Source organism: Lutra lutra, chromosome 7 (genome assembly GCF_902655055.1).
Source record: "Lutra lutra chromosome 7, mLutLut1.2, whole genome shotgun sequence".
In the NCBI taxonomy this organism is placed as follows: Eukaryota; Metazoa; Chordata; class Mammalia; order Carnivora; family Mustelidae; genus Lutra; species Lutra lutra.
The window spans coordinates 58,128,230-58,143,846 of NC_062284.1; the positions used below are offsets into that span (position 1 = coordinate 58,128,230).

At 35.8% G+C, this 15,617-nt stretch overlaps 1 protein-coding gene across 1 annotated transcript in view; it reads left to right on the top strand.

Annotated features, from left to right (window-relative positions):
- Positions 1-15,617, top strand: part of SPRED1 (sprouty related EVH1 domain containing 1) — a 120,742-nt gene that overhangs the window by 51,848 nt on the left and 53,277 nt on the right. The window contains exon 2 of the mRNA XM_047737637.1: positions 13,726-13,900. Coding sequence (XP_047593593.1) covers positions 13,726-13,900 — 175 coding nt within the window. The remainder of the gene's footprint in view (positions 1-13,725; positions 13,901-15,617) is intronic.

Sequence of the window (15,617 nt, forward strand, 5' to 3'; positions counted from 1 at the left end):
GCTTTCTCCAGAACCAGGGACCAGGATCTCATGCTGAGAACACAGGTTGCCCTGTTTAAGATTACCTCTGAGGGTGGGGTTGAGGAGTGGGTTTAGGCCAAGGACAAGTGCCACAAAGCTTTCCTACCATTCTCAAGTTGCCCTTAGATTTAAAATTTGCTTGGTCACTGTAAATCTTTGACTATTTTCTAGAGTTCTGACAAAGTTGATTCTGTTTGCTCTGCTTTTTAGTATTTCTGTTGAGGGATGGGCCTTTGAAGCTAACCTTCTCTCGTATTTTCACTGTTGGCCTACTTTTCTACTTTTTTAATGTAACTAACTACCAGAAAATTAATAATTACATACATGGCTTGGATTATATTTCTATTAGACCACACTGTTGTAGGGTATTGCATTTTCAGTAGAAATTGAGTTCCTTTATGTTGCATTTGGAAGGAATAATACCTGAAATCCTCAAAGATCCTGCAGTTGCACAATTAGGAATAGCTATTTGCCATTATACTTTTTATTTTCAGATTAGTGTGGCATCTTTAGAGAATCTCTAAACATCCTTCTATAGGATGAAGTATTACTAACATTGTGTAATTATGTACCTACATCATTGAAGACTCCTAAATTTTGACTAGATTCTCATATGATTAAGTGTTTAAATCATCTTGGGCTTTGAGCTTTTTTTTCCCAAAGCACTCTTCATATATATTTGTAAGAATTGTTGAGCATTCTTCATGCTTCTTCATCTGATTTTCTTTTCTATTTCTGGATTCAATTTTACAAGCATTTATTAAATACATATTTTATGGAGGTACTCCTGGACTTTCAAGTGTTGGGCATATCCAGGACTACCAGATACTCATGTTGGTGATTTTCTTAAATACTGTATGGAGAGATATTTCCTTTTTCTCAGGAGATTAATCTGCTGATTAGTTTTGGTCTCTGCCACTGACTCCATATCTTTTCAGCATCCTCAGCTTGTTTGCCTAATCAGTAAAAAATTGGCATCCTAGATATGCAGGCTTGTCAGCTTACCCTCATTATTCCTCTGTTCCTTGCCCTTCAGTGCCAAGGCACTGTATACCTTCTCAGCATGGGTAAAAGCTTTACTCTCAATTCTTGCTTCCTGGTGTATTTGAAAAAGTAAATGCTCATCATCTCTACTAAGTGAGGTTACATGTATAAAACCATATAGAAGGAGTTGGCAACATATTCAAAGGTTGGGGGTACTAAATATAAAGGATTCTGCTGGATTTCTTAGTGAAAACATATTATTTGTGTTGACAGTGAAAGAATTACTTCCTCATGAGTGTCATTTGAATCTCCATGCATCTGTTCTCTGACCGGAGAGATGGATAATCTCTCATCAAATGTTCTTGGTATTGACCTGATACACTTAGATGAGAATTACTTCATCTTTGTCATAAACCCACAAATTTTTCATTAGTATTTCTGGTAGCACTGATAAGATCAGGCAATAAAATTTTACTAAAGATGCCAAGAAACAAGAGATACAGATTACTATGCCTTCCAACCTGGTACAAAGGAACTAATCATGTAATTACATAGTGGTATACACAAGGATATCAAGTACCTTACCTAAATCAGTGTCCCTTTTTTGTTTTAAAGAGGAATTATTAACCACAGCTAACTATCAAGTATGAATTATTTTGAGTCTTCTACTCACACTTTACATGATGGAAGCATTTATAAGAGAAACTTAACCCAATGATAGGCATCAGGGGAGACTTTCTGGAAAGTAAGAAATAAAACTAGATAATGTATTATAATTTAGAGATAATCCATGTTCACTTTGGATTCTATAAGAATACCTCTCTGCTAAACCTATGTCTGCTTTCAAAGGATAGAAATCATTTTTCTTCTACCACGCAGGAATCCCTCTCAGGCCTTCCCTCTTCAAAACCTTGATCTGAGGTGTAAGACTTAGGAAGACTAAGAAATTCCCTCCTTGCCTTTCATCTTCTCTGGTTGTATGTCTTTATAAAACTCATTATTTGTACTTCGAACATGAGAATATCCAACTTTCTTCAGGCATGTCGTTATTTCCTTAACGAGCCAGGTATCTTTAGAAGAAATACATGCATATGATGTAGTTTGTGGGATGTTCTATGGAATGTAGAGAGGGCTAAGATGCTAGGCTATATTTTTTTTTTAAAGATTTTATTTATTTATTTGACAGAGAGAGATCACAAGCAGGCAGAGAGGCAGGCAGAGAGAGAGGAGGAAGCAGGCTCCCTGCCTAGCAGAGAGCCCGACGCGGGGCTCGATCCCAGGACCCTGAGATCATGACCTGAGCCGAAGGCAGCGGCTTAACCCACTGAGCCACCCAGGCGCTCCATGCTAGGCTATATTTAAACAAGTCTCTGTTATTAGGGAGAATTACACATTGTAAATAGGTGGGAGCAGTGATACTGGTCCTTTCAGGTTCTTGGGAGGGATTCAGTGTGCAGGATGGGGCAGGTTTTAACATCAGGGAGGGCAAGAAGGCTGTTAAAATCAATCTGCATTCCACTTAAAATTCATTGTTGTAGTATAAATGACAAGTGTACAAAAACTGCTAGCTCTTGTTACAGAGACAGGTACCATTTTGAGATCATAGCCCATCAAGAAGTGTGTGTGTAAGAGTTTGGTAAATACATTTTTGAATAAAGGGTAATACATACATATGGTACAAAATTAAAAAAAAACATAAGAGCATTTAATGAAAGGAAAATTACTCTTGTACCTCTCTTTCTCTCTTGCTAAAGAAAGTTAATCTGTTGCATAAAGATTCTATTCGTATGCATTTATCTGTGTGTGTGGTGTGTTTTCCCCACAAATGATAGCATACTAGACATATTTCATGTACCTTAAAAAAAAAATTAAAACCTAATAAAACCTGGAGATCTGCTCACTTGACACTATAAAGAACTTCTTCATATTTATCCTGGCTACACAGCATTGCATTCTTAGAAGTGGAGAACTTTTCCTGATGGTGGGACTCTGGTAAGAAAGAGATGTGCTACAAAAGGGTGAGAGGGAAGCAATGTCCTTGGCTTTCAGAATGGAAGAAGGCCACAGTCCAAGAAGTGGATGACTTTTAGAAATTGGAAAAGACAAAGAAACGTATTCTCTTCTGTATTACCCTGAAAAGAATGCAACACTGCTTGCACCTTAATTGTAGCCCAGGGAAGCCCTTTGGACTTCCAGTGCACAGAACCGTATAAATTTCTGTTGTTTTAATCGGCTGTTTTCAGTAATTTGTTATGGCAACAATAGAAAACTAATAGATATATGCTGTACATTCTTTTTCTCAATTTGTTACTCCTTTTTTACAGTATTGTTTATGGTATTTTTGCTATACAGGAATGTGTTTCATATAGTTGAATTTATCCCTTTATTTTATTTTATTTTTTTTAAGATTTTATTTATTTATTTGACAGACAGAAATCACAGGTAGGCAGAGAGGCAGGCAGAGAGAGAGGGGGAAGCAGGCTCCCCACTGAGCAGAGAGCCCGATGTGGGGCTCAGCTCGATCCCAGGACCCTGGGATCATGACCTGAGCTGAAGGCAGAGGCTTTAACCTACTGAGCCACCCAGGCGCCCCTATCCCTTTATTTTTTAATTGCCTCTTATTTTTTAATTGCCTTTATTTTTTAAAGGCCTGGATCTTAGGCCTTTCCTACTGTGGGATTATTTTGAAACTACTATATTTCATCTGATGCTTTTATCTCATTACAAACTCTGATATTAATGTTGGTTCCCTGTCTTCTACGTTCTGGTTTCTTATTGACAATGAATATTTTTATACTTCAGCTTTTCTAACATAGACCAAGAGTACTTCCAAAGATGAAATCATGTAATCAGTGCTGGTAATTAAGGAATCGGGGAATTAACAGTAATGGGGCCAGATGGCATGGGACATACAAAGTTGTAGAGTTTTAAACCAGACTTTGGTTGGTTGATGATACTGCCTAGCAGAACCTAGATTTGTTGACTCTTAAGGGATAGTTTGTGACTACCTCTTTATTTATTCTTTTTAGATTTTAGTTTTATTCCTCCTTCTTTTGGAAGACTTTCCAGATGCTTATGACTTGGTTAGAAGGGTCTTCATCATGTAAGCAGTATGTGGAAGAGTTAGAGAACTGATATTTGATACTTAGGTGTGGCTAACAATTCTTACTGAAAGTAAAAAGCTGTCTCCTGGGTTTATTATACAAAGCCATCATAAAGACAGATAGAGATAAATTTAGACAATTTCAGAATGCAGATATTATAATATCATAAAGTTGATTTAATATATGAAGGCATTATAATAGTAACATTCATTGGGTACCAAACTGTGAGCCAGGTACAATATTCAGCACTTTACTTGCATTTCCTCATTCACTTTTCATTCAAACACTGCAGTTAGATAGTTATTATCCCCATTTACAGAGTAGGAGAATGGGGGTACAGAGAGCAAAGTAATTTAATTTGCCCAAGATTATAACTTTTAAATGATGCACCTGCCTTTGGAATCTAGGAAGTCTGACTTGCTGTTAAACCCAATGCCATATGATGCTTTGGCGATTACTGTGTGGGAAATAATATTTGCTCCAAGTTTATAGTTGCCAATACAAAATGAGAAATTTAAGACCTTTACTTTTATAATCAAACTCAGTCTTTTATATCTTTATCTGTAAAATTTTTTAAAAAGATTTTATTTATTTATTTGACAGAGAGATAGAGAGCACAAGTAGGCAGAGTGGCAGGCAGAGGAAAAGGGAAAAGCAGGCTTCCTGCTGAGCAGAGAGCTCAACGTAGGGCTCTATCCCAGGACCCTGGGATCATGACCTGAGCCAAAAGCAGCTGCTTAACCCACTGAGCAACCCAGGTGCTCCTATCTGTAAAATTTTGAAATAATCTGTCTCATTAGTGTTGATGCAGTCAAGTTCTGTTACTGCACTTGGTCGTACATAGAGAGATTTTTAAAAATACAAATCAGAGTATTCTACTCCCTTGATAGATTTTTATCTTGTGGTCTCTTTATTGTGATAAAATAGAGTACTAACTTAGACCATGGTATGAAAGACCTGATAAATAAGATCCAGTAAGTTAACTTGATGTTTGTCCTTAAATGTGGTGTACTTGTTGTGTCATGCTCCCTCCATGGAGTGTTCTTAGCTTTTCTTCCACCTGATATAATGCTGTTCAGAACCCACATCAAATGTAAATTTTAGTCATCTCCTATACTCCCCATTTTGTGTTAACATATCCCACTATTTATATTTCTCACTAAATTATGAGCTTTGAGGAAGAGACCATAACTTCTAAATTTTGTCTCTGTATGAAGCATATAAATAAATGTTCCCTGGATAATTGAATAGATGAATGGGTAGTAATGCGGTTATCTTCTGAATACCATCTGTATTTTTTATGGGTGAGAAAATAAGTACTTATACTGTGAAATGCTATATCGTTCCGATTTACTTCTGTTTAATGCTTCCTTTTTCTCTTTACCCACTCTCTGTAATAATATTTAATACCTGGATGGTAATACTTACCTTAAATATACTGTTGAGGACATGGAATGTTTTGTCACAGTAAATATCTCCTTATGGAAAAATATAAATTCTTATTGTACTGAACAAACCTTAAGGGATTCTAAGTTTTGTTTTGTTTTAGTATTTCTAGCAATTTTGTTTGGTACTATTGTAGTTAGAAATGAAAAATAGTTATCTTTGCCTCCTGTATCTGGATTGCTTTCATATCCTCAGGAAAGTCTGCCCTCATCTTTCCTGATGCTACTATAACAAATTACTACAGACTTGGTGGCTTAAAATAACACAGTTTTGTTATATTGTAGTCTGGAGGTCAGATATCCAACTAGATCTTGTTGGGCTGAAATCAAGGTGGTGATAAGACTGCACTCCTTTTGGAGGATCTAGGGAATCGTTTTCTTGCCTTCTCCAGCTTCTAGAGGCCTGCATTCATTGGCTCATGACCCCTTTTTGCATCTTCAAAGCCAAGCAGTATAGCATCAAGTCTCTGATTCTGACCTCCTTGCCTGCCTCCCTTATCCTCTTTAATTGATCTTCTATTAGCTTTATTTTTGTTTTCTGGATATTAGTATATTTCATTTCCTTGGAAATGTAATAATTTTTTTATTTAAGAGAGGATGATGTAACTCCACTCCAGCCAGTGTTCAGGTAACTCATTTGCAAGGACTGTGAATCCCCAAAATTGTATTCAAATGTGATTTTTTTTTCTAAGTCTTATGTGTATTTTCTTCAGGGGAGATAGTTTGTAGCTTTAATCACAATTTCAGTAGTATCAATGATTATCCTGAGCCTCCAATTTAAGAACCATTACTGTACAAAACAACAAAATGACTTGTACAGTTCTGGTTTTTTCTTGAATCTGTTTCCTAAATGTATACATTTCTCATTGCCTACTGGTCATTAAATAATGGTCCTATCCCAGCATACCTCTGTACTTCATTCTGAGAGCAGTTTGGTTCCAAGGTCTTAAGTTTTTATTTGTAATTTTTTCCTTTTACCTATTTGCCAGAGACTGCTAATTAGTCCTGAGTATCTTTTCTGTTTTACTAGTAATAGTGTTCCCAGTTTTTAGATGGGCACATGGTTGCCTGGAAATATAGGCTGTATTTCCCAGCTTCCATTACAGATAGTTGTGGTATTGTGACGTAGTGATAATCAGAATTGTCTGTATAAATATATTTTAAATTTGTTATGACTTTCTAAGTAATTTCTGACCACTCTCTCCTTGTTATAAAATTGTCTGTACTTCCAAGCTTTGTAAATCTATATTAAAAATACTCTTAGGTTGCTGAAGGGGAGGTGGGTGGGAATGGGGTAACGGGGTGATGGAGATTGGAGAGGGTATGTGTTGTAATGAGTTTTGGGTATTATATAGGACTGATGAATCAGACCTGTACCCCTAAAACAATTAATATATGTTAATTTAAAAAAATAAAGATCAGCGCACAACACACAAAAAAATCCTCTTTAGGTAGGGAACTTCTTAGGTAAGAGCGTAAATGAGGTGTATTGGCAACATCGCTGTAATAATTTGGCAGTGTTTTGGTGAAAATATAATTGAGGTCTGTTTGAAGTAATATTCAATATTTTGTGAAATTAAAAAAAAAAAAAGATACACCTAGAAGTGTTAAAGCATGGAAGGGTAGGAAGGTTTAGAGGTTGGGTTAGGCTTTGGAATGGGATAGGGATGTTTTCTGGTATAAATCCATACTGGACCATAGTGTACCCTAAATAGAAAAAGAAGTTAATGAAAATGGGTCTCAGTTCACCAGCAGTATGTATAGCAGACTTGATTGCCATGCCCAGGGGAAACCGAATCATGTAGAGCTGAGAAACAAAGACCAAACTGGATTTAATTTCTCGTGAGTGATCATAGGGTATAATTCAGTAGGTGCATGAGTATTTGTTCTGCCAGACATGGTGATATTAAGGACTTTTTTACTTTCAGAGAAAGTAGAGAATTCTGTTTGCTGAAATGATTTTTAAAAGAAATAGAAGTTTTGGGGCGCCTGGGTGGCTCAGTGGGTTAAGCCTCTGCCTTCAGCTCAGGTCATGATCTCAGGGTCCTAGGATCGAGTCCCATGTGGGACTCTCTGCTCAGCGGGGAGCCTGCTTCCCTCTCTCTCTCTGCCTGCCTCTCTGCCTACTTGTGATCTCTCTCCCTCTCTCTGTCAAATAAATAAGCAAAATATAAGAAAAAGAAGTTTTATCTCTTAATAGAATGTAAAAGGTTTAAAATAAGTTTGTACGAGATCTTATAGAAAGTCCCCAGCACAAATCATAAAGGAAAAGAAATACATTTCACCATGGTGAAAGAAAAGCTCTGTTCTTCGAAAGACCTTACAAAAATAAAAGCAGCCACAGATCAGAAGATGCTTATAATTCACATAACTGGCAGAGGATTAACATCGCTAATATAAAGACTTTATGCAAATCAATAGAAGGACAACTCAGTTGAAAATTAGATAATATAGAAAGAATGAAGAGAGCAAGTAGGTATTTGGGTAGATGTATATAATAGGCTTGGTAATAACGGGGCAAGAGTATGGTATAAGGGAGAAAAGAAACAAAATGACAGCCATATTTAGGCCAAGGACATTTTACATATTAGAGTATTGGGGCTTGTAGAATTTTCTGTAACTGTACTCTGATTTGATAAGAAATGTTTTACCAATGTGCACATTTGAAAATGCAACCAAAATAGGCATTTGCCACAAAATACAATAATGTACAGCTTTAGAGTTATTCTGGATTATGTATAATAGAGTACTGCTATTTCAAAAGAAACTACATGGAACAATATAAGAGAGGCAAAATTTATCTTCATGTTTGGTCCTCTTCTTTTCCCTTTAACTTTACTGAAGTACCAGTTGAAAATTTTAGAAAATAAAGGTCATGGTGACTAAGAATTTTAGGTAATTTAGAACACTTGCTTAATCCCATCAATAAATCTCCTGGCTCTTCCACCAAAACAGACCCAAATCAATTCTTTCCTCTTGTGTGTATTATTATCACCCAAGGCCAATCCAACATTACCTCTCACCTGTACTTGTTCATTTGTTTTCTTTTCTTTTTTTTTTTTAAAGGTTTTTTATTTATTTATTTGACAGAGAGAGATCACAAGTAGGCAGAGAGGCAGGCAGAGAGAGAGGAAGGGAAGCAGGCTTCCCGCTGAGCAGCGAGCCCGATGCGGGACTCGATCCCGGGACTCGATCCCAGGACTCGATCCCAGGACTCTGGGATCATGACCTGAGCCGAAGGCAGCGGCTTAACCCACTGAGCCACCCAGGCGCCCCTGTTCATTTGTTTTCTAATTTGCTGACTATAGGTGAAAGGATATATTTGATAACAGTTGTTCAGATGAGATCAGAGATTAGCAGTTGAGATACGATTTAGATTTTGAATAAGATAAATGAAACCCAGCTAGGTTTTACAATAAGAGCCTCTTCGTTTTACTAGAATAAAAGCTAGGATGAAAAGTGGTTATTGTGTAGTCCACTACCACAGGGAAGAATAGAGCTTTAGTTTGAACTATTTCAGAAAATTATAGAAGTAGTTATTGTCAAATTTGACTTTTTTAAATAAATCACTGAGAACAAGTGCCTTTCAACTAAATATTTAAAGCAGCTCAAGAGGGAAATTGTTGGATTCTTAGCAGTAACAACAAATTGTCATCATAAATAGCTGTTGTCTTACACTAATAGACTAATAGATTACAAATATGAGACACAGAGTAAAATCCAACAAGTTCTTGAGATTTTAATTGTATGGGGGCACCTGGGTGGCTCAGTGGGTTAAAGCCTCTGCCTCCGACTCAGGTTGTGATCCCAGTGTCCTGGGATCGAGCCCTACATCGGGCTCTCTGCTCAGCAGGGACTCTGCTTCCTCCTCTCTCTGCCTGCCTCTCTGCCTACTTGTGATCTGTCTGTCAAATAAATAAATAAAAAATCTTAAAAAAAAAAGATTTTAATTGTATGATGGCGAGTATTATTTTTCTTTATTTTCCCCATTTACTAAAATGGGCTTCTGTTGTTTACAGGATCAGGGGGAAATGTTTATTATTATTTTAAATAGAACAATACACTTTGGTTCCTTGCTCTAAAATTACTTTTATCTAAAGAAAGAGGGGATTACGAGTATAAATTTTATTATACTGAAAGGCAGATATGACAATTTGTAAGAACTGCCATTAGTCTTTAGATGAGGTCAGTCTTTAGATGAGGTCGCATGTTTTAGATAAAAGTTAACTACTTTCATTTGGGAAAAGAAGACATTTGAAGGTAAAGAGATTATAATAATTGAGAGCACAGGTGAGAAGATTAACTTTGGCAGGAAGGAAGGTCTGTCTTTAAAAACAAACACCAAAGCCCCACCCCACACATTTATGGAACGACTTGAAACATTTTATGGTACAGATTCTAGTCTTAGGTCTTAAAGTTGGAAGCTGAGTTATTAAATTATAAACTAATGAAGGCTCTGGTAGGGGGAATACAGATTTACTTACATAAGCTTCTGGGATAGTTTAAAGCTTGAAGGATCAGCTTGAATAAGGGAGACAATGACGTATTTGGTATAGTGAGATTAAAAAAGTATATAAATTACTGGTCAGCTGAAAACTTCTTTTATTGTATTAAAGTGAACAGTGAATCAGGCAGCCTTATTACTCTTCTCCTAAAGAGATCTTTGTTTTATCTGATTTTTCTAGAGAGGACAATATGTCTCTTCTAGGTGGCACTTTATAAAATAGAAAACAAAGTAATTGGGTTAACAAAGAGAATTATGTTAGGGATGCTTTTTTTGAAAAAGCGTTCATACACAGGACATTCTATTTTTACAGTATCTTGAATAAAGCCAAGATGTAGTTAAAATGTAAGTTCTATATTTAAATCACTCATCTTGTAAATATTAATTATAAAATTATCTTGAAGAAACAGAAATTAAGGGAAAATGCCAAACTTCACCATCCTAAAATAACTACTTAGGGTTTTTAATATGCTTTCTCATACTGTTATTTATGGATATTTTTATATTTTTAAAGTATAAAATAATGCTGAGAAGCATTACACAAATTGTAAATGAGAATTAATAAAGTTCAAAGATGAAAAAATAAGAGTTTATGCCTTAAAGAGTTTAACTACTCTTACACTCTGAAGTCAAAATGTACCTGAGCTTCTTTCTACATACGGGTTATTTTACTCTTTGGGGTTTCTAAGTCTTGTAGAACCTAGGATAAAGTTCTTAAACTTCCCAGTTTACTACAACATTAGATGAGAACGAAGAGTCAGGATCTTACAGTAAAATAAATACTTAAGTGCTTGTTGGGAACTTGAATTTTTGGTTTTAATCCAAGTTCTACCTTTGTGACTTCATTGAACTTCAAATATTGACCTTTAAATGAAGGAGTTCAGTTCACAAACATTTAATCTGAACCTAATATGTCCAAGTTATGTGCTGTGCTTTTGGGGTATCCTAATAAATTCTTGACTAACCAAATGACCTTTGTCTAGTATTGATTCTTTACCTCCAAGCTGGTTCTCAGTGTAACAAGCTTCCCTGGCTTCTGGGTATACATGTCATGTTTATAGTAGAGGTACTTGTTCCAGCCTGTCCTAAGAGGAAGACTCCAATTTGATACGTGCGTTATACCAACTTCTATGCTATGCACTCATACTTCTTCTGACCAGTTCTCTGAGATGAAGATTGATAAAAATGGGGTCCAGACAAGAATCAGAGCCTCAGAGTAACTGAGTAATAAAAAGCTTAGAACAGTAACCTGTAAAGCTAAAAAGTTATAGTGCTTCCCTTAAAGAATTCATTTTGACACCAATAATAGAGAATTATGGTTGTGTAAATTTTATCTTTTCCCAGGTCCTTCTTGGCTTTGAATTACCAGGATGATTACTACAATTTTAGTTCTTTGTCTTAGTAATAATAATAATTCATGCTTAAATATTGTTTATTATGTGTCAGGCATTGTTTACAATTATTAAAGGTATATACCGTAACTTTCTCAAGGACGCACAGCTAGTAAGTTGCTGAGCCAGGATCCAACTTGTGAAAATATGACTTTAAACTCCTCAACCACAACACAGTGATCCTTAAAAGTATACAGCTTTCAGGGCGCCTGGGTTGCTCAGTGGGTTAAGCCTCTGCCTTTGGCTTGGGTCATGGTCTCGGGGTCCTGGGATCGAGCCCCACATCAGACTCTCTGCTCAGCAGGGAGCCTGCTTCCCCCCTCTCTCTCTGCCTGCCTCTCCACCTACTTGTGATCTTTGTCTGTTAAATAAATAAAAAATATTAAAAAAAAATACAGCTTTCTGACAAAAGACTTGGGCCAGGAATATATAAAGAATGTCTAAAAATCAATAATAAAAGCATAATAAAAAAAATGACCAAAGACTTAAAAAGAGGATGGCATATAAATGGCCCATTGCCACATGAAAAGTTGTTCAACGCCATGAGTCATCAGGGAAATTGATACTAAAATCATAATGGGTTGCCACTGTAAATTCAGTATAATGAGTAGAATTTAAAAGACTGGAAACACCAAATTTTAGCAAGGATATGGAGCAACTGAAATTATCATATATTACTGATGGGAATGTGTAATGATAAAACCACTCTGGAAAACAGTTTGTTAATTTCTTTTATAGTTAAACATACTATCCTGTAAACCATCAATTCCATTCTTCTATATTAAGAGAAATGAAAGCAATATGTCTACAGAAGGGCTTGTACAAGAATATTTATATAACAGCTTTATTCATAATAGCTAGTAACTAGGAACAATCCAAATTGCCCATCAACGCAAGAAAGAATAAGTGAATTGTGATGTATTTATTCAGTGAAAGGACTACTTAGCAGTAAAAAAGCGTGAACTTCTAATATAACAGCATAATGAGTGAAATAAGTAAAAAAAAAAAAAAAAAAGAAAGAAAGAAAAGGGTACAAATGGTGATTCTGTTGATTCCATGGGTATTGAAACCCCATAACAGTCAAAGCTAATTATTTGTTTAGAAACACAACAGTGGTTACCTATTTGTTGGATAGGAAGCAGGCTTAAAGGAATTTTCTGGAGTTATGAAAATGTTTCATATCTTGATGATCATGTTGGTTATGCAGATGTGTACGTTTGTCAGAATTTGTTGAATTTTATATTTAAGATCAACATATTATATATAAAGTATACCTCAACAAAATAAATATGCAAAGTGAGAAAAAAACCCAACTGGGGGGATTTCAGACAAGCACTAGGACAACAGAAATGACAACTGGCAGCCTAACACTTGGAACATGTAAAGATACTAAGTAGCACAGAACTGTTACGTAGAACCTCAATTGATCGTCATAGTAACCAAGACAAGTTTAAGTTTTATTTAATACAATTTTTAAGAAGTTATCAAGGTGTGCTACTTTTAAAAAGGAGTTATTAATTATTATATTGAAAGTTTGGAACTAAAATGCTTAGATATCAATAATCTAGAATATTAGCTTATGTGACACATTTCTTAGATTTTATGTAAAGAACAGTTGTGGTTAATGTTGGGAAATGATTCTGGATAGAACTAGAATGTGGTCTCTTTAGAGACTGCTAAAAAGAGAGCATGAAAAGTTTCTATAGATGAGTTTTCTTGATAAGTTCTTGAAACAGAACATTTGTCTTTATATGATTTGTGTGATTTAAAGCGGAAATAAAAAATGTGGTATCTGTACTGTGTTTGTTTCAGCTCTTTTTTTTATAATCTAGAAATGTTAGAAACTTAGAGATATCACAATGAAATGTGCTAAAATATAGCATTAATTTGTCCTGGTTATATTGCAACAGGTGGACATAAATAGACAAGTTTGATGGTGGTCTGTGTAGATTGACAATATTTGTCTCTGGGGTCCTTTATGACTTGTTCCACAGCAATCAGATGTGCTTGAACTACTCAGATGATGAATTGAAATACAGTATTTGCAGTCTTTTATTGTAAGGTTAGTCTTCAAGATAAAGGTTGATCTTTTAAGTTAGTTTGTGGTTTTTTACCTCTCTTCAAGTAGGTTACTTTGTGGATTGTCATGGAAATAGGAAACATTTTAGTTACCACACATTAACTAATGTGGTTTTTTATTTCTTCAAATAAGACTGACAGCTTGGCTGTTTCTTGTTTATGGAAAACCTAATTTCTAATCTTTGCATCTGTTTTAGTAATAGTTATGCACGAGTGCGAGCTGTGGTGATGACCCGGGATGACTCAAGTGGTGGATGGCTACCACTTGGAGGGAGTGGACTGAGCTGCGTCACTGTCTTCAAAGTCCCTCACCAGGAAGAGAATGGCTGTGCTGACTTTTTTATCCGTGGAGAGCGACTCAGGGACAAAATGGTAATGAGTAATTTATCTACTGCTATAATTTTAAGATTCTGTAGAATGAATTATCTACTTAAAGTTTTCATTAGCGTACCATTAGGAGAATGATTTTTGCCCAGGATCAGTGATTATATTTCTAAGCTTTTTTAATGTTAGGACAGTGAAATATGCCTGTTTCTTTGCAGCTGGGACTCATTAATGTATTGTGTTAGAAAGGAGCTGCATTTTTTATTAGGTTTAATCATGAATAGTCCCCCCATTTATTAAACCAAGTATAATCTGCCTGCCTTCTTTCTCACTCTCCCCTAGACTAGTGGTTGACAAACTATAATCCACAGGGAATACCCGAGCCTACCATGTTGTTTTTTTAAGACCTACGAGTTAATCATTTTTATAGGGACAGCTGTGTGGCTCGATCTGTTAACCACCTGCCTTGGGCTCAAGTCATGATCCCAGGGTCCTGGGATGAAGTTCCACCTCGGGCTCCTTTCTCAGCAGAGAACCTACTTTCCCCTCTGCCTGCCACTCCCCCCTGTTTATGCTCACTCTCATGCTCTCTCTCTCTCTCTCTGACAAATAAATTAAACTTTAAAAAAAAAAAAAAAACACCAAAACAACAACTTCAAGTTTAAAAAAAGAGGAATGGTTTTTACATTTTTTTAATGATTGAAAAAAAAAAGCTAAAGAAGAATAATTTTGGGACGCCTGGGTGGCTCAGTTGGTTAAGCGGCTGCCTTCGGCTCAGGTCATGATCCCAGTGTCCTGGGATCGAGTCCCACATCAGGCTCCTTGCTTGGCAGGGAACCTGCTTCTCCCTCTGCCTCTGCCTGCCTCTCTGTCTGCCTGTGCTCGCTGGCTCTCTCTCCCTCTGTCCCTGACAAATAAATAAATAAAATCTTAAAAAAAAAAAATTTAAAAAAAAATAAAAAAAAAAGAAGAATAATTTTGTGACACATGAAAATTACGTAAAATTCAAATTTCAGTGTCCATAAATAAGTTTTCTTGAAATACAGCCTAGCTTGTTCATTTAATTTTTTCTATGGTCCCTTTCATACTACAGTGACCGAGCTGAGTAGTTGCTGTAGAGACCATAAGTATCTGGAACCTTACAGAAAATTTTACTGGCTCCTATTCTGCAGGTTCTTTTCTCAGGTTCTTTCTCTTCATTCTCTATGAATCTAGTTATTTTGGGCTCCTAAGTCTACCTGTTTGCCAGACTAGTTTTTAACACTACTATTTTTTACCCAGATGAGTTTCCTTCCATCTATATATTTTAAAATTTGAATCTAAACTTTGATAATGTTAGATATTTACTCTCTTTTAATTGGTATGTAAAGCTCTTTTTTATTTCATTTGTGAGCCAAAAAACAAGTGCAGTCATACCTGAGAAGCTGAGTGTTGTTAATGTCATTTCTGCATCAAGCAAAAGGAAAGCACACACTTAGAAGCAAAAGGAGAATAAAATGCCAAAAATTTCCAAGATTCTTGAAAGTAGCTAGAATTCCCTTCAAATATGTAATTGTGGACTAGTTTGTAAGCCCATTTACTTAGTAATGTTATTTCTATTGAAAATGTGTTTTAAGTTCCAAATAATTCTTTCAATACACGAACATTTTGATTAAATCTACTTTTAATTCTGGTTTGGTTTCTGGGTATTTTTATTACTGCGTTATTTTTAGTAATTTAGAAAGTTGCCCAAATTATGCCCCAGTTTTTGCCTCAGTTAAATGGA